The 18,536-nt window shown below is 41.2% G+C and overlaps 2 protein-coding genes across 3 annotated transcripts; both read right to left on the reverse strand.

Annotated features, from left to right (window-relative positions):
* Window positions 1–274: 274 nt before the first annotated feature.
* On the reverse strand, window positions 275–4,389 carry bnip3la (BCL2 interacting protein 3 like a). Its single transcript, XM_079269640.1, has 6 exons — window positions 4,311–4,389; window positions 2,939–3,212; window positions 2,763–2,844; window positions 2,569–2,675; window positions 2,317–2,466; window positions 275–1,872 (listed from the first exon to the last, which is right to left on the reverse strand). Exons 1-6 carry the CDS (start codon window positions 4,360–4,362, stop codon window positions 1,824–1,826), a joined length of 714 nt encoding a protein of 237 aa, XP_079125766.1. The 5' UTR covers window positions 4,363–4,389; the 3' UTR covers window positions 275–1,823.
* A 742-nt stretch (window positions 4,390–5,131) lies between these two features.
* Window positions 5,132–16,788, reverse strand: LOC306778888 (serine/threonine-protein phosphatase 2A 55 kDa regulatory subunit B alpha isoform). 2 transcript variants are annotated; one of them, XM_079270612.1, is made up of 10 exons: window positions 16,728–16,788; window positions 15,489–15,566; window positions 12,704–12,801; window positions 12,378–12,543; window positions 12,074–12,186; window positions 11,559–11,736; window positions 10,793–10,957; window positions 9,644–9,813; window positions 9,406–9,497; window positions 5,132–9,030 (listed from the first exon to the last, which is right to left on the reverse strand). In XM_079270612.1, exons 1-10 carry the CDS (start codon window positions 16,744–16,746, stop codon window positions 8,751–8,753), a joined length of 1,359 nt encoding a protein of 452 aa, XP_079126738.1. In that variant the 5' UTR covers window positions 16,747–16,788; the 3' UTR covers window positions 5,132–8,750. The 2 variants fall into 2 exon arrangements, with proteins under 2 accessions (XP_079126738.1, XP_079126739.1); XM_079270613.1 differs by lacking the exon at window positions 16,728–16,788 and adding an exon at window positions 15,961–16,228.
* Between the last annotated feature and the right edge of the window lie 1,748 nt (window positions 16,789–18,536).

The following is an 18,536-nucleotide window of genomic DNA, read 5'->3' on the forward strand; positions in this document are numbered from 1 at the left end:
GGGAAGGGCATGGACTTAGAAGAGGATGTAGGAGTTGTGACACCTGAATGTGATTTATCTTTTCTGAAAACTTACCTTGACATGCAGCAATTACACACATTCTCTTTCTTTTCTTTGTGATTCATGTCAAAATGTAAATGTATTGTTTGTATTAATGTCTCAGCCTCTGTATGGAGCCCATAATGATACGCCATATTATTAGTTATGCCTTAAATAATGCATTTCAGTCTATTGAACACTATCCACTCTTTGTATTTATATCTCAGCCGCTGTATGAAGTACAAACTTTATTCAAAATGTTGTTTTGCACACTGATTAACTGTACATAAGCCTGTTATGACAGTTTATGAGTTACTGTGAGTTATATAATGCACTAAAGCCTGAATGCATCTTGAGAGCTTTCAAACCAATGCTTTGAATACTGTACATTATGGTGGAGGATTTTTTTCATATGATTCTATAATGTCATCCATTTACAACCTTTGACAGAAGAATCATCCTCTCATCCAATCAGCATCTATATACAGAGGTCACATGCATTTTCATTAGGAAATGCTCCTCTAGTATTACTCTAAGTTCTACGCACACAGGACATGATTTATTGTACCATATAATGTGAAATGATTGCACAGTGTAATCTACATAAAAGCCAGATAACACTCTTCATCGAGGCCCCTGGAAATACCTTCCTCTGTGGTGGTTTCTGCCACTGCACTTCAGCAATTAAACAACAGCAAAAACACATTACATACGCTGAGACAAAGCTAGGTAATAATGACATAATATGCATTAATATCAATGTATAAACAAAGTATACAATGTCAAAAGGTGTCTATAACATGGGGCAGATCACAGTTTAAATTATTTTTTACACCAACATCTTTAAATATCTAAACATATCAGAAAATAAAATGAACAGTCTAAGATAAATAACCAATGTGCAGTGGTGAAAGATACAAATTTGGCACTTTGCCATTGCTTCTATATTATGTTGAAGAATAAGCTATGTAGGCAAAAACAAATAAAAATAGCATATGGCCTGGTAAATTGCCATCCGCCCTAGGTTCCACTATCATAATATACTCAAACAACCCCCCTGTAAAAAGCTAGAGCACTTGATCAATGTTTAAGCTTTCCAACCTTCCAAAAAAAAGAAAAGAAAAAGAGCTTTTAAAAGAAGCCCTCAGGAGTCAACGTGATACAACTTCGATTCTCAAAAATGTGTGGGATTTAAAAACGAATCCCACTGTGCAACATCATCTGTTTCCCCCCCCCAATAACTGCACCTTGAATGATTAGCTCAACAAGTTAAGGTGATTAAAGTCCGCTCTGTTCCCAGGGCCAATTCAATTTGTTGTTTTGTGGATATGGCGCATATTTTAGGCTCGTACACTCTGCCAACTGAGACAACAGTGGAGAGATGCCGCTTAGGAGAAGTCCAGATTTCTCATGACAGAACATCAAAACAAGTGGAGAAAACTTCAACCCTCAAGCCACCCGACATCAAATCCTTGTCACATATTTTTGAGTTGAACAGGATGACTAATACTGTGCAGCTCTAACAGGGTCTGTCATCTACTGGTGGAAGAAGTTGGTGACAGCTGCTGGGTAAAATGTTGCCCTGTGTCAAAAATGTGATGGAGTGCAACCACATTACGTCATGTGTATAACGCTACAACTACATCTACAATGTGACAGAATTGAAGGCTGACTGGAAGTAGAAGTGTGGGCGTACAACAGATGCAGAGAAACAGCTCGACTACAGGAGGATGGCTGAGAGGCCGGGAGACAAGAGAACATCCAGGCACTGCTGCATCGTCTCTTCAGTAAGAGCTGGTGGAGGCTGTGGCGATTCTCTTCCCGATGTACACACTAGAAAACAAAACACTGAAATGAATTGCATGTAAAAAAAAAGAAAGAGATAATGCGTACAGAAAATGACAATGCTGACATGTAGGATGTAGGACTGAAATAAAGAAATGAATCCATAGTAGTTGATCAATTGAAACGAAGGAACACATTTTCATAAACATCCAGGCCAGCCTGTTTTATGAATACATAACAAGTAGACAGGCGTCAGACACACAAATTACAGTCATCTTGAAAACCAAAATAGCAGTGTACTGATAAATTGACAATGACACAGCCCGTACTGACCCTTTCCTATGGCACATGGTGAGTCACTGAAAAAAAACAAGTTTTGTACAAGTACAAAACATCAGTGCAGATTGAATAAATTTAACTTTTCTTCGATGCAATGCCAAGCCTTGCATCGCGTGCCTGCGTGACGATAGAACTGCATTAATTCAGACTCACCCGATGCCAAGAGCGAGAATGTGAGAGATGAATAAGGAAGGGATGAAGACTTTTAGGAATTCAGCAGAGAAGATGCCACCTTTCTTCATGGCCCCACTCTTTCTCATACTGAGAGATACTGAACGTCGCGGGTGCCTGAAGTGGAACTCCCTGCGAGGAACAATCAAGCAATCAACTACTGCAAATTAACTTCAGAAAACCATATCCTGAACCACCGTCAGTGAATGATTCTGGACGTGAGAGTCCGCTTACTTTGGTGGAACGTTTTCTGGTCTGCTGGACCAGTCAGCGACCCAGTCTACTTCTTTGTTCATCAGGATGTCTTCCTCTCTGTCCTTCTCTGCACTGTCGTCATCTGACTGCAAACATAGCGGCAAAGTAATTAGGCTTTAGTGTCAAATGAAAACACCTGAAAAGGGGTTGGACTTTTAAATATGTTGTTTTACCTGACTATCTCGTGGGCTGGGCATCTCCACATCAAAAGTTATCTGACCCTCATCCTGATCTGGACTTGGTGGCCTGTGAGGACTGAGTCACAATATTGGGATAAAAAAAAGAAATAAATTACTACACCAAACGCTTCCCTGAGCTTTAAAGCGCATATAATGGCATTTATTCCTACCTATCACAGGAGGAGCTACTCTGGCTGGATTCATGCTGTGCATCCAGGAGAATCTTTTCCATATCTCCATTGTGGATCGAGGAGGAGGAGGGCACATGCTCTAGTCCTCCAATCAGGGTTTCATCACTCTCAGGCACCCCTTCCAAGGTCTGCAGAGTTTGACTCATGCCAGCATTGGCGTTTATTTGGTCTGCAGCGGGTGTCTCTGGAAGATTGGTCTGCACGCCCTGGGTCCCTGATGTGTTCCCATTCAGCTCCAGCTCTACCCAAGAGCCTTGGCAACACAAAGGTCAAGAGGAAATTTAGCTTGTTGTGTTTAAACCTAGCAGATTGCACGCCACACAGAGACACGCCTCTGCCTCCTTTCTAATGGAAACAGCTGACCCACATTTCCTGCACCACTGACACTGTGCATTCAAATGAACTGGCTGTGCAATGCATCCATGATTGCATGCATTTCTTTGTGCCACTGCCCCACAAACGGCTTGCACGGTTGTTGTTTTTTCCAGACGGAAAGGGGTTATGCAATCTCTCATGTCCAGCGGTGTTGGGTTACCAGTACCACACAATATAAACTATATTATAGCACGAGCCCCTCCCCCATCCTCCCTTTTGGTCTCGCTAAAAACAATATAGAGTTGATGTATTTATTTCGACGACGCACGTATACATGACCGATTACCCAGCTACAGACGGGTCATCGGTGCTGCTCTCATGTGATGTCTTGCATAAGTGTGAAGTGCAATGTGAGACTATTTGCCCAGGCATGTCGCTGTTCCAGCGGGGATGTCACATATAAAGCGCACGCCCCGCTTTTCCGTCTGAGCAAACGTTTTAATGCAATTGTTTATCAATTCAAGTCTTTGGCCAGTGTATTGTTAAAATGCGTCTGTGGTGTATCATCCTACCATTGTTTTCCTTTATTATTTATTTATTTGTCAGAAAGACTGTGTGGCCTGTTGAACAATCAGGCGAGTGGACTACAGAAGGAGTGAGAGTGATAGGACCCATTATCGGGTTTTATCGGGTTATTTTTACAAAAAAGCATCAAATAAAAGCAACGTTTATTTCGTCTTTTGTCCCAAACTTGTTTTCATTTTGGCTAGAGTCCGCCCCACTGCTGGCGTGCGTACGTGATTGGCTGCCCTTCCATCAATCAAACATGTATCACAACGCGATTGGCTAGTCCGCGGTGACGTCGAACAACATCACCCTCCGCCCCTCCTAGAAGAAGAGGAAACACCGAAGCCGATGTAACTTTTACAATAAAATCTTGATTAAACGAAGATTTTCCCAGACACACACACCTATTGAAGACACGTTAAACCGTCTTTGTAACGTGGTGCGCAGGAGACCTGGCCGCGGTACATACCGTGAAGCCCGGGCTCCTCGTTATTGTTTTGTTGAGCAGCAGCGGTGGACATGTTGACGACCCAGTTTTAGAATTCATCAACATGACACGCAGACTAACTGCGATGTGCGCATGCGCAGCATCAGCCAAGAGTCCAGACCACATACAGATAACAGACGAATAATATGGATCAGTAATAGGAAATTTAGTATTAATTTCCATAACAGTCAGTTTTACAGTGATCTTTAATACAATGTATGCATGCATGCACTAAAATACTGATAAAAAACCGCCAACGTTTGATAGCATTTATGAGCAAAACAAACCATCATTGGAGTGTTTAAGGATAGATGATAATAGTGAGGCTCTTCAATTAAGTGCTGTGGACTGAACTATTAATGTGGGGAGGAAGGCCTTTCCATTAGTGTTTCCTGTAGATTTGAAGAGGAGGGGTCTGCATACATCTCCCCTCCTCCAGTTCCAGAAAAGGATCTTGTTGGTGTATTTTGAATTGGATAGAAGTCATCATGGTAAATACATTTTTTTGACATTTGAGTAAGATCTGCAATGTCTGGCACCACTGCAGGGATTTAGAAATTTGTCCTTTTTTAAAGCGCTGCAGGAACTCTGCCTTGGTGACGCAATGGGCCTAATATAATCCTTGCCATACTTTCACATGGTTATTTTGATATATTTGCATGCTTAGTTTTACAACACAAATCTCTATAATAACAAATCACATCTTGGGCAAGTCTCCATGTGATCAGTTTAACATTTACAACAAAACAGTCTTTCATACAGGAACCAGATTGGTCTTTCATTCAGAACTCAGGTTTGAAATTCTTTATTACTTTTCATCTCAATTGTTCTTGATTCCATTTGACAAAGACAAACATATCTGTACAATGAACCATTTGCAGTTTTTTGTCATCCCCCCAAACTCTCAACCCACAATCTTTCTTCAAGAGTCCCTTAAAAGAAATGAACAAAAACATACAAATTAATGAAATTCACAAAAATAAAAAGTGCATTTTGTTTGAACTCCTGCATCACATTAGACATGTATATAATGCTGCTTCAAGTGGAAAAACCTCATAACTCCAATTTAGGCTGTTTCCTTGCACTTTGATGATCCCGTGTGTAGAGCAAGTTTTTCTGACATTCAAAAAAAACATAGCAACTAGAATTTCAAAAAGTGTATGATCTACTTGTAAATAAGGCAGTTTTTAATAAAGTCCTGAAAAGCTGCTTTGTTTTTTTTGTATTTTATTTAAAAAGGTAAGCGGTTTTGATCACAGAGCAGCGGTAGATTCCCCTGAGCAGTCTCCTGTCTGGCTCACCAGAACGTTCAAGAAACACACTTGATTATCTTCGGTCTTCTTTACACTATAAGCAAGGCATTAGGGTTCTTTTCTAAACGTCTTTGTGGATTACAGCATAGCCTCGAACAACAGCTATGAAGACAATATGAAGGGAAAGTGAAGATTAGAGGTTAGGGATTTCTCAGTGACCGTTTTGCAATAACGCTCCTAAACTCATACGGTCCGTGAAGACCACCTCTGCTGGGCCTGCAAAAAAGGGAATTTTTTAAAAAGCCAATGTTACATCATAACATCTTTCTATTGTAAACGAAGCGTGGCAATTCTGGTTTTCTGTAATCTGCATCCAGATTTCTGTATTTTCAAACATTTCTCAACAATAGTTATTTCACAGAAAGTGAGTAAATGCTTCCTTTTAATGAATGGACAATGTCAAGATCACGGATCTCACATTTTGAATGGACAGCTCTCCTTGTTGATCGACTAATTGACGGGACAATCCTTGACCGAGGAATGGGACAAAGGTGCCACATTATACAGGTTCATACATATATGACATGAGGACTATCACTTGAACACACAAACTTGCAGCACACTAAAGAAAATGAGCGTTTCAAAAAAGGTTCCAAAATAAGAAAAAGAAAGATTAGTCTCATTACTAGAGGACATTACCCAGAGCCCTGAGAGAGACAATCAACCACAGCACCACCATATTGGGATGGGTAGATATTTTAGTGGCATCCTAGTGATGGGAAATCAGTTCTCTAGAGGTAGGAGTGACACATTTACTTACATAATGATCCAGTGGATCAATATGCTTCGTGCCCTGATTCAATGGCTTAATCTGTCATCAAAACAATTTTAATGGAGTGGAAAGCTGTGCCTTAATCAACCTGTCGGCTCCAGAAGAGAAAATCAGCAGCGTGTGAATGAAGCGAAATGTAGCAGAGAAACAGCACAATTCATTAAGTACCCCCCCCCCCCCCCCCATGTTGAATACAGTCATTGACGACCACTTGCATTAAGCAATCAAACCAAGTGCTTCACAAATTCTCATTTTTAAATAAACACGTCTGTGTCCTCCTGCATCACAGGAGAGAAGACATTTCATACAACAATTCAAAAATCAGTAACTCTGCACTGCCGACTGAATTGACCAGCTTTAGAGAAAACCAGCGTTTTTAACATTACATGTTGATTTAAAATGTCTTTCCCGTTTGGACCCACAGGGGCCTATTCTTTCACAATGAGCAAAAGTGATTAATGAACAAAACCCATGGCACAAAAACAGAACGTTAAGATCCAAATGAACTGAGAATCCAACTCCGAAGCATCCCAAATAAGTTCGACAAACATAATTTACAGGTAGCCAAATAAAAAAAAAATAAACTGTTATAGTGCTTATGACTACAGAGGTACTGACAACTGAAAGTACTTTTCTTTGGACATCCCACGCGAGGAACGTCACACAAGTCTAGCTTTTAAAGAAATACCCGCTTGAATGAACAAAATGTCCCAAAGTCACGACATAAAGGTAACCGCATCAGGCGATCTTCCATCTACAATCAGTCCGAGATAGACGGCTAAAGAAACTACAGTGATCAGACTGTAATCCTATTGCCATAATTTATACAAAAATAAATCAGCTATAGTGATTATTATTTTTATCACCAGGTACAGTACAAAACATCATTAAAAAAAAAGCCAGAAACTAGATCCAGAGATTAAAGCGATCGATCTGCAACAACACGACAGGCTTTGTGGGGAAGTTTGGCAGCCGTGCTCAATTTTGGTGCCACCGACCACGAGAGAATTAGGAAACGTCACGGCGTTCTGCCATTCCGACTGGAAGCTTTTTGTCCTGAGCTTTAAATGGTAGTCAGCATATGACCAGTCACCTCGTCTGCAAGACAGCTTGAAATGAACAACACTTCAGTCTACAGGACCGGTTACTGGATGCATGGTTAGCTCTCATTCATTCTCCTAAAAGCACAATACCAGACGCCACTCCTGTGACCACGTTAAAGGACTACATTGGTGTTTGGTTTTTTTGGCCATTAAGTAGAAATTATAAAGACAATACTGCAGACCTAAAGGAAGTCATTTCAATGCACAATGAAAGTCAACTTACAGGCTTGAAACTTGCTCGCGAAGAGTGATCCATTGGTGAACATTCAGTCGAAATATGGACACTCAAGCATAACGATTGAGAACTTCAGCTTGTTCAGCAAATATATTTACAAGCTATTGTATCAGAAACTCTATTCCAGAAGACTAACATTAAGAAACATGGATGGTTCCTAAACGATAAAGGACAATACCATTGTCTTGCTGATTTTAGGGAACTTGACTTTTCGTGTCAGATGTTGAGGTACGCTTGACTTACTGCATGCAAGTTGACTTTCTTACTGTAGCGAAATGAATATAAACCATCTAATAAATATTGGTACGCTGCTAACAAAGGTTAGAAGTAATGCAAGTTAATCTTTTTTGCAGAGAATGAGCTAAAACATGAGAATAGTCCTTTAACTGCATAACCATACTGTACATTAGGAAAGAGGCGGTGAGGGAGCCTTGGCAACTTGACAAATACTTGGGGCAAATATGGAGTGTTGACAGCTTGTATTAGCAGTGTTTCAGGCCAGCACGAAAAAGAAACTTGGTGACAGAAAGACGTATAGCCAGTAGAAAGAATTTCCTATTCAAACTAATAAAACATGGTAGCTATGACATACACATGAATCATGTCACGATGGCACAACAGAAGAATGAAACAATCTAGCCAAACCTGTGTATTAAACACACTTTCCCTTTGGTTTGGGATGTAGTGGAGTTGCAAATGGTAGCGTAGTGAACCGAGATCTCCTGCTGGAGAAAACCCATGACACTAAATCCCAAATTCTGGACTCTACAAACCCCTGCATGTTTATACTTGTCATACACATGGAGCACGTCCTTGCGATGGCCTGCTTGGATGTATGGTGTTTATGCCACTGTTTGTAAGTCACATTCAATACTTAAGTCACAAAGGGCAGATCAATATCAAGATTTTGGGATTTAGGACAGATATTGTTTGTACGTATGGTGTATCAGAGCAGTGGGGGCTCATGTCGAAAACAGATCTGAGCGGCTCAACAAAACGCTAGTTCAGTTTTTCCTGGAATATGTAGAGATTGTTGGTGGTGGCCACAGCAATGATGTTGTCCAGAGGATGCCAGGCAGTGTGGAGGATCTTCTTGTTAAAGTCCAGACTGTCTACACTGATCTCGTCCTTTTTGCGCTTCCCACCTGTGCTTACTTTGCGAGGTTTCAGGACAGAGCGTGGCTTGCTGTTCTCCCGCGACGCCTCCAGGGTCACGTCCTGCCGATAGCCTCGATCAAACATCCTGAAGAAGTTGTTGTAGGAGCCGGTCATCACAACGCTGCAGAGAGACATGGCATTAGTGATTGATGGTACAACACACAACAATTCAAAATGGGTTGTTCTCTGGTCGTGTACCAATACCAGGAACATAAGTAGAAAACCCCTCTGCTACCCAGGTGGAGTCATGTGCAGCCTTACGCTCTGCACTGAGCTGATAACCACAGTAATTGATAAGCCCGATGTTGTTTGCCAGTTCAGTTGCGTCAAATATGGGGCGGATCAAAACATTTGCGTGTTACATGTCTATTTAAAATGTGGGGCAATCCAAAAGGCATGAAGAAGAAACCATAGACATCTACCAGAGTGACAACAATTACCCAAAAGGCTTCTGCTTACTCCGAAATAAAATACCTATCATAGATTAGATACTCACCTATCGTTCCCATTCCAACAGCATTCAAACTTGTCGAAGATGCAGTCATTCTCATAGAGGGAACACAATTTACTCCTGAGATATTCATGCACCTGTTAAAAGAATGTGACGAGGAGGCGCTGTAGTTACAATCAAGTGAAAATAACATTACAACTGACTTCTGTGTAATTAAAAGGCCTTACTATCTACAGAAAAGAAACTGATGGAACAATAAATACTTTTTAACTAAGTCACAGACCTGATATGTCTCTACTGGCCGGGACTCCATATTGAGATCCCAGATTTTGACGGACAGGTAGTCCCGGGTCATCATGTAGCGTCCACTGTGGCTGAACTTTACATCAGAGATGGATGAGATGATTTCAGAGAAGAACGAACGATTGTTTGGATCCTCTGGCTCTTCAAACTCTTAAAAAAAGAAAAGTATGCATGTCATTAGTATACCCCGTCTAACTGCCATTACTTGTGATTAGCTAGATAACATTGTAGCCTGACATTTCAATTTAATGCAGAAACTGCCACTGGCAAACTCATCTACTGCCATAGAAATGAAGGGATTAATCTTTCTTTCCTTTTTTTAAACTCAAGGTTCCTCCCTTTATTTAAATTCTGTGAACACTTTAAATATCAATTATTATTTGGCTGCTACCGGCGCTCCAGCATTGTAAAACTCTTAAGAGCTACAACTTGTACTTTCTGGGCAATGAGCCTTTTTTGCAGGAGACATTTGGACTTAGCATAGTAAGAACAGCACAGGTGTTTCTAATGACACTAATGATGTTACAATGAGAGTGACAGTGAGTCAGCGTACAGAACACCAGGAACCTGAAATCAAAGCAGCTAAATGGACATAAAGAATATTTGATTCCATTATTTACACCTGTGCTTTTCCTACTGTGACAAGTCAACATATTGTCCATGAAGGGAAAGGCCTATAGTCTGAATGAAAATTTGCCATATCTCCCTCAACGTTCTGCTTCCAGACTACAGAGCTCACACAGGTGTACGGTGCCTCACTAATTAAGACTTTGCTGCAGGAAACTGCAAGCTTGTTTAAAGCAGAGTTCATTGCAGATGCTGGTGCTCAGCTGTTAGAGATGCTACCTCCCAACCAAACTGTCCGGGACTTAAACACAACTCTAGTCAACATTTGTGTTGCTTTATAAATATACTATTGCCACTGCCCTTTACGTAAAGACTGGCCTCACAATTAAAACGGTCAGATCAGGGATTTGCAGGCTCTTGATATGCTTTAAAGCACTGTCTTCCACTAAAGTCAGCACAGAAAATACAACCCATTTCATTGTCTGTTATTCAGTTTCACAGAGACACGCCTCTGAATTAACAGCTGCCCTGCAAACACACGGCGTAAATGACATCGGCTTACGTTTGGTGTGCTTGTCACACAGTGCCGATGCCCTCATGTCACACAGGCGGATGGTGCCCTTGCTGCTGCTGTAGACAAAGGTGTTACATTGGTTGGGGTGAAACTCCGCCGCCGTGATCACCTCCGTCAACTCCTCCATGTTGGCTGGCTTAATGTCAACAATATCTGAAGAAGTGTGGTTAAGGTCAAAAGGGGAAAACAGACATTTCAACCACTTAAAAAGATCCGTCGGAAACGAAATGAAAGAAAAACATTTTTATTATTTAACCAGTACAAACATATAAAAATCCTTACTTGGGGGGACATCTGGTGGTAGCATCATTTATGACACTATAGTAGACACCAATTACATTATATATTTTGTACTTGTGTTCAGTCTGCCTTAAAACAGTGTCTACTTTTGTTGGTAGACCAGCACCAAGCCACAATATCGTTTTTTGTATGGCCTATATAATGAATCGGGTTGATCCATTCACTGTCTTAACATATAAGAGAACATACAGCGGGGTTCAGTGTTGTTATGGGGACCGAGTGGTGCACAGTCTGACTGAAGCATGGTGGGCGAGTGAACAAGATGCATGAGTGGGATTATAATCCAACATGAGTCAGAAGTGAACTCCTGCAAACTTAACTTTAACATGGACAGGTTTGACACTTTTTTCTTTAAACACATGGAAGATGTTAGAATTGCCTGGAAGGGTTATTAGAATTATGTCAAGATCTACAGAAGATGATGGCTGCATGGAATCAAAAAACAAAAGGATACTAAAGCTGCGATCGTTGATCTCCAGATTCCACAGGTTGATGCGCAGGTCATCCGCAGACAGGTACGTCTCACAATCACTGTTGACGGAGATGGAGTTGATATGGTAGGTGTGAGCATTCGCAAACACTCGTCTCGGGCTGGCTTCCACCATCAAGTCCATGGGCCTGAATACTGGTACCTGAGGTGAGGAGCAGCGTTAGCATCACATTCATTTCAGGGAGAATTTGTGACAATCATATTAGCATTTATTTGAGAACTACGGTTATCATGATTTTTTTTAAAGTCACAATGGTTGCAAGAATACTTTACCATTGCTTCAACTAATTCAAATTGAATAAGCTTTTAATAGTGCAACACAATTAGTCTCAAAGTTATAGACACACTTCACTAAAGGCACAATCTACTGTGCAAACAGAGAACAGTCAACTGCAGCATATTAAAACATGGTTAATGATAATTAATAATACATACATGGTCAACATTATTGGGACAGGGACAAAGCAATCGATACACACCCGTAGTGTTGTGACAGTATTGAGATCTCTGTATCGCCCATCTTCTTCCTTCAAATTGTAGCCCTCTGGTCTCTTGTCGCGCTCACTAATTTTCCACAGCTTTATGGTTTTGTCTGCCGATGAGAGAGAGCGGAAGTCATGAAAAACTCATCTGAAGTAACAAAAGAGTGTGTACATTTAGATAACTTAAAATCCTGCCAAACGGTGTCTCCACAAGACAAGATGGAACATAGAATAGCTAAATATCACTGACTCGTACTTACTACATTGAATACGTTTAGTGAGAATACACTGGTTCACTAACCATTTGTAGACAAAAGGAACTGTGCCGCGTTCTTCTGAGGCAACCATCGGATCTTGTTGATCTTCTCCTCGATCTCGAGGCTCTTTAGGTAGTCAAATTCAGGTTCATGGCTCTGGAAGGTGCTGTAAACATTGTACTCTCCTCGGCACTGTGGCTGATTCTTAGTCTAAACAATGACAGACCACAGATCAAAGTGAGTGTTTGTTTTTTTCATTTCAAATGGTATTATCGACCTAAAGTCTAAATGTATGAATTTATCAAATGAGAAAAACAAAGATTTGAACATCTGTAAATCTAGTTTTGTCACATGAGTCACCACAACTTACCTCTGGCTCCTGCTGAAAGATGACAACACGGCCCCCCTTGTCCCCAGTGGCGAGTAGCTCCCCGGAGTGGTTGAACTCAACAGTAGATATGATGTCAGCTGTCGATGAGGTAGTGTAATTAGAATGACATTTTGTATTTAGCTAGGATTCCTGAGTCTTACTTGCTACTGTAGCAGGGAGCCTGCTGTGTATATCTGAGGCATGTTCAATGTTGCACCGTTATGCGAGGCTTTTCTGGTTGAATGACTTATTTCCTGTTAATGATACCAAAAATCCCTGAAAAGCATATCAATCAAGGTAAAAAAAACACCACACAGCAGTGATGTACAAGTGTGCAATGGAACTAAAAGTCTACTCAACACTTGCCATTTGAGGCTTTTCAGGACTTTTAAAAAAAGCATGATCAAATCCTACGATACAACAATCAATCCTTGTTTACAGGCTGGCACTATTCTGAGCTAGTGCAAACCTTAATATACACTACAGTGTTGCTGTTCTCCTAACACAGCACACAAAGTGCCTGATACAATCCGACTCCATACAACCTTCATATAATGCAAGAGTACTACACTATTGTAGTGTTTTCAGCCTGTGTGCACTGCTATGTATTGACACAAGGACAGGATCACATGTCAACCTTTTCTGAGGCAAAGCTTACTGTCAACAACTGTGCAGTCCTTCACACACAAAGTCCATCATCTACTGTAAACATAGGTGTTCATGGCACTGGTGAATTAAGTATTTGCACAATGGGGGAAAGGAGTAGTTACAATCCACCACTGGTTTATCTGTTCATATCGGAGTAAAAGTAACAGTATATACGGCATATATAAAATATCCCGCTCCATGGGATCTCGTTTTATGTGCATTAAGTATCCTTCATTGAATTATCTGCTGTGTAAATATTAGCCATAATACCACGAGGGTGACTTCAACTAAAACACAAACAAGATTTCCTCTTTTATCCATCGTGGCATCTAGACATGCAGGCAGTTATAAAATGCAGCAAAGCGTCATTCCAGACACAATGTTGTGGTTAGTAAAGGCTAATCGCAGACATCATTGTCATCCGTGGTTTCTAGTGGGAACTACCGTACTTTTCGGACTATAAGCCGCGACTTTTTACCCCACGCTTTGAGGCGTCGGCTTATAGTCCGGTGCGCTTTATATACAGATTTTTCCGTAGCTTTTCTCCGCCACAACAACAACCGCAACTTCCGGTTCCGGTCTAACAGCAGCAAGCCAGTTAGCCGTCAATGCTATTCAGAGCTATGAGCAGAGAAGATCAGCTTTTTCTCAAGTCTGCCAGTGGATCCTAACAGCTCGGAACAGTGTGACAGAATCCACCTTCACCAACGGGTTCTGAAAGTCTGGGATAGTACGAGATTAAGGGGACAGCGTAATGAGGACGACAACGCAAGCTCAGGGGCGGATTTGCCCCAGTTCATGATGTGGTGTGTTCAAGGACCCAAATGCAGACTCGTTTTTTTTTTTTTTACAGTTCTACAAAACTTGTTCTACAAAACTTGTTCAAGAGTTTTTTTTGTGTGCGTGTTTTTGAGTGAGAGAAATAAATGTTTTGTATGATCTTAGTTCATGTATAATTGTGTTTACAATGGCTGGTATTATGATGTTGCGCAGACTTTTTTTTCTGACTTTTATTTTAATGAATATGCTCCATGGTGAGACGGCGGAGAGAGCGCCATACAGCGATCATAGTTCGTTGATTGTTGGCCACAATTGTGGCAAATCTTCAAGTTCAAGTTCAAAGTTCACTTTATTGTCAAAGTTTCCACATGTGTTATGCATACAGAAAATTTGAAATGCCGTTTCTTGCAGTCCCACAGTGTAATATAGACATGAACATATAACATATAATAGAATAAAATAGAATAAAATAGAAAAAAAAAGTTAAGAACATAAGGGCCTAGATAAAGGATTAACAAGTAGCAGCAGAGAATAAAAAGTGACTGGTGCTGGATGAGGGAAGGGGTGTGAGGGGGAGTAGATGTCCTGGTATGTTCCATTTGAGGCAGTGGGGAAAGGTGGGTGAGGGGGAGAGTAGAGAGGTCAGGGGAGAGATGGCAGAGATGGCAGGGGGGGAGAGAGGGGGAGCGAGAGGAGAGAGTTCAGCATCCTGACCGCCTGGTGGAAGAAGCTGTTCTAAATCTTCTAGATATCTTCCAGATATGATCTTAGTTCATGTATAATTATGTTTACAGTACGGTACCATTTGGTAGAAAAGAGTTCAATCAAAGCTGTCCTAATTTGAATTATCAAGTAACCAAGACTGTTTCCGGAAAGCACGTTTTGTTGTTATAGTTTTAATTTGGCATGGCATTTTGTGATGCTTTGAGCACCACACATGAATTTCCCCTTCACCTCCATGGTATTGGGTCTTGCAGTAGAAGTTTAAAAATATAACACCATTTGCGTGGCTGGATATAGATGGAGTTCAGGAGGAAAGCTTTTCTTTTGACATGGCCCATTTTGAAAGTAGGACTTAATAGCGACACAATTGAAGTTTAACACAAGCAAACAGATTGCTAAAATAACCACTACTAGTTTAACAGGCATACTGGTCGATCATCAGGTATGTTCCACACCAATGACCCTTTTACGACAGGTGAATGCACTACAACAGCACTCATAGAACATGCATGCGACCTGAAACAAAACGTGTAGCAGTAGCTTTAAAGCGAACTTCAAAACAAGCATGCACATGATGCAGACCGGACAGTGCGGGGTTAGCCACTGCTAACGTTAAGTGAACACATGGACTTACCTTCCGCAACATCATCATCTATCGCTCCTTTGACTTGGGAAAAGCACCACTGCACATCACTGTTCCCACCACCGGCCCCTACATGACACACAAACACAAAGTTGTAACACACCGCCGTAAAAAGACAACTTTACACGCGTTACAGTCAGGCGCTAACTTAGCTCAAATATCAGTTATGAGAAGAAGGTCGCACGCTTCGCCATGCGGAAGACATATTTTAACTTGCGTAGTATATTCTCAAGCAAAGGTAACGGTTGAAGCAGGTTTTCTGTGGGAAAACTCTCACTTCCACACGGCCAATGACACACGCTAGCATATTGGAAGTATCCCAGCTTGCTAGCTAGCCTGCGGTGGTTAACGTTCACCACAACAGAGAGACAAACGCATCATCCACGCTGAACAGGATATTAAACCGTTGAATATTAATAAAGCATAAGACACTCTGACAGTGTTTGCCTTCTAACTTAGTTACCTGCCATGATGAGCGGCTCAGACAGAGGGTATCTGTCTCGGGCCCTGGACTTGGAGCTGCTGACCCGGGTCTGCTGGGTGGTTCTGACCGAGGAGCAGTGGAGGAGTAAACCAGTAATAAACCAGTAGTACCGCTGCTCGTACTAACTCCGAACACCGCACAAGTCGTCGTCCCAGTCGCTACAGACAGCACGAAACTGCTTTAAATCAATGAAAGTAAACTACAATCCTTAAGCACCGAATGTTAGACTTTGCACTCTACTTTGAGATTTCCCTCGCCTCTGCCTCTCCCAGCATTTCAAAATGGCGCAACGCGGGCGGCGTTCAGCAGGCATCACACAGAGAGCGGCGAGGGTGCACCATGACATTTGAATCGCGCTTACTCCTGAGCCGTCCACGACATGGGTGTTTTTCCTGTCCCCGGATAGCACATGGTTGACATATTGATAGTGCGTTTAATTTTTATTTTAAAGTTACAAGGACTTTTTAAAATTTGAAAACCCTGTAATGTCTAACCCCCGCCCATGTTGATTGTTACAGTAATTAAAATCGAACGCAGGGTTAGTTTTTGGTTTAACAGCAAAAGTGAAGCAAACAAAACGGAATACGATTTTATATTGATTTAATTTAGAAGACAATGCTAACTTTTAACATTAAAACAATTAAATCGAAGTGGAAAATAAAATATAATTCATACTATATTGCGTATTGTAGTTATGTCAATAATACATATTAATACATTTTGGGGTGGTGCTCCGGACAACTTACAACATCCGAGCGTTTGCATGTTTGGTTTGCACGCGTAAAACACCCTAAAAAACCAAGGACTTCCGGGTTCCACCTGCAACTACCACTGAGCTTCCACAGGAACTGTTGCATGATTGTGTGCATCTGCCGCAGTTTCTTGCACTTGCTGTTCTTCCGTTGTGGCGGATGCCACTCTGAAAAGGGCGCCTCGGTGCATATGTAAAAGTGAATGATAAACTAACTGCTCCCGTGCAGACACAAGTTCAGGCACATATACCTGCACTGAGGGCAAGTGCCCACAAGGGCAAAAAACATTGTAGACCTTTGTCACAACAGACATTTTGAGTTTTCATAGCTAGAAAAGCTCAGGTGTTCGTATTAATATTAACGTTGGCTCTATACTATTTAAATGTCCCGATAAGCCACCATGACAGCGTGACTATGAGACAGCGTGCACAATTTGACCCTGACAGTGAAGCAGCTAAATGGAATTCATCTGTTATTCATTTTATTGTCTGTTCCCACAGTGACATGTCAAAATGTCTTCCGTGTCCATGAAGAAGGTGAGCGATCGCTCTCCCAATCCCACTCCGTGTCCAAGGTATATGGTAAAGATTTTTAAATAATTATTTTTGGGCATATTATGCCTATAGTGCCAGCAGAGAGGTAACAGGAAACAAGGAAGCGAGATAGATGCAAAAAACTGGGGACATTGTTGGACGGCATTTTATCCCCTAAACCACAGGGGCACCCCAGCTTTGGACAATTTGACTATTCACACATTTATTTAGGAATATGCACCATGTGGACAGTATGCATTGAAATGATAAAGGATTTAAGTCCATTTTAACTTTACATGAAAGGGTGTTACGTAAAAATGCAGGTGTTTTCTTAAGGACCCAAACTATTTCTGTTAATATTGTGCTGTGCGTACAATATTGAAAAATAATTTGCAATATATGAAATGAATGAATTCACATGCAGTAAACCTTAAGGCCCTCTGGGACCTGACACACACGATCCCATCAGAAGGGACAGCTTTGTTTCACCGATTCTTTTAGGATAAATTAGTCAATGAATTGAATTGCTGCTGCTTATATTCCTTATTTACGTAAATATTTTGATGTCAATTTTCATATGTGCTTCCCAATGGAAAAAACAAACACCACTCAAGCTTTTATCAATCAAGAATACACAATATTGTTTTTGTATGGTACACAACCATTCAAACATGTTTTATATAGCTTCACTGTGGTAATTTTTGCAACTCAGCAGATATCACAGTTTCTAAAATTACATGGTTGCTCGATATGCCTGCAAAACCCTGTTTGGACTATTCCAAAAAACTACAATAAAGCCGTGAGCACTATTGCAGAGGGTGACTCAAATAAGGAAACATGATAATTCAGGCTGATCACTCCAGCTGCAGCTGTTGTTGTGGAGACATTAATTTATAGGAACTGCATAGACAACAAATCCCAAGCAGGTCTGCCTGGTCAACTTCATTCATGAGCTCAAAGTCAGAAAACAGGATTGTTCCTCAACAGTCACTTTCTTTTTACTTTCCCACCATAAAGTAAGTGGTCCACCTGGCAAGGAGCAAAGCACCAAACAGCACAGTGTAGCTGAAGAGAACAAATTTGAGGATTTCCCTGAATGTCCGGAGGAAGCGTATTATTAAGGGGTCCACATCCAGAGGCTCCTGCTGTGTCTTCTGCCTGCGACCAGGTTGAACCAGGTGTCCAATGTTCTCACCTCGACCCATTCTGCAAACACACACACGTTTTTCAAATTTCAGAATAGAATACAAGAGAATACATATAAAACTGT

Source organism: Melanostigma gelatinosum, assembly GCF_949748355.1.
Source record: "Melanostigma gelatinosum genome assembly, chromosome: 6".
In the NCBI taxonomy this organism is placed as follows: Eukaryota; Metazoa; Chordata; class Actinopteri; order Perciformes; family Zoarcidae; genus Melanostigma; species Melanostigma gelatinosum.

Coding starts and splice junctions, on each gene's coding strand:
- bnip3la (XM_079269640.1), bottom strand. CDS start 4,362: ATGTCCACCGCTGCTGCTCAACAAAACAATAACGAGGAGCCCGGGCTT. Junction 3,213..4,310: donor CGAGGAGCCCGGGCTTCACG/GTATGTACCGCG, acceptor TGTGTTGCCAAG/GCTCTTGGGTAGAGCTGGAG. Junction 2,845..2,938: donor AGTAGCTCCTCCTGTGATAG/GTAGGAATAAAT, acceptor ATTGTGACTCAG/TCCTCACAGGCCACCAAGTC.
- LOC306778888 (XM_079270612.1), bottom strand. Junction 12,187..12,377: donor GTTCCTTTTGTCTACAAATG/GTTAGTGAACCA, acceptor TCTCATCGGCAG/ACAAAACCATAAAGCTGTGG. Junction 9,814..10,792: donor GTGTGACAAGCACACCAAAC/GTAAGCCGATGT, acceptor TCTTTTTTTAAG/AGTTTGAAGAGCCAGAGGAT.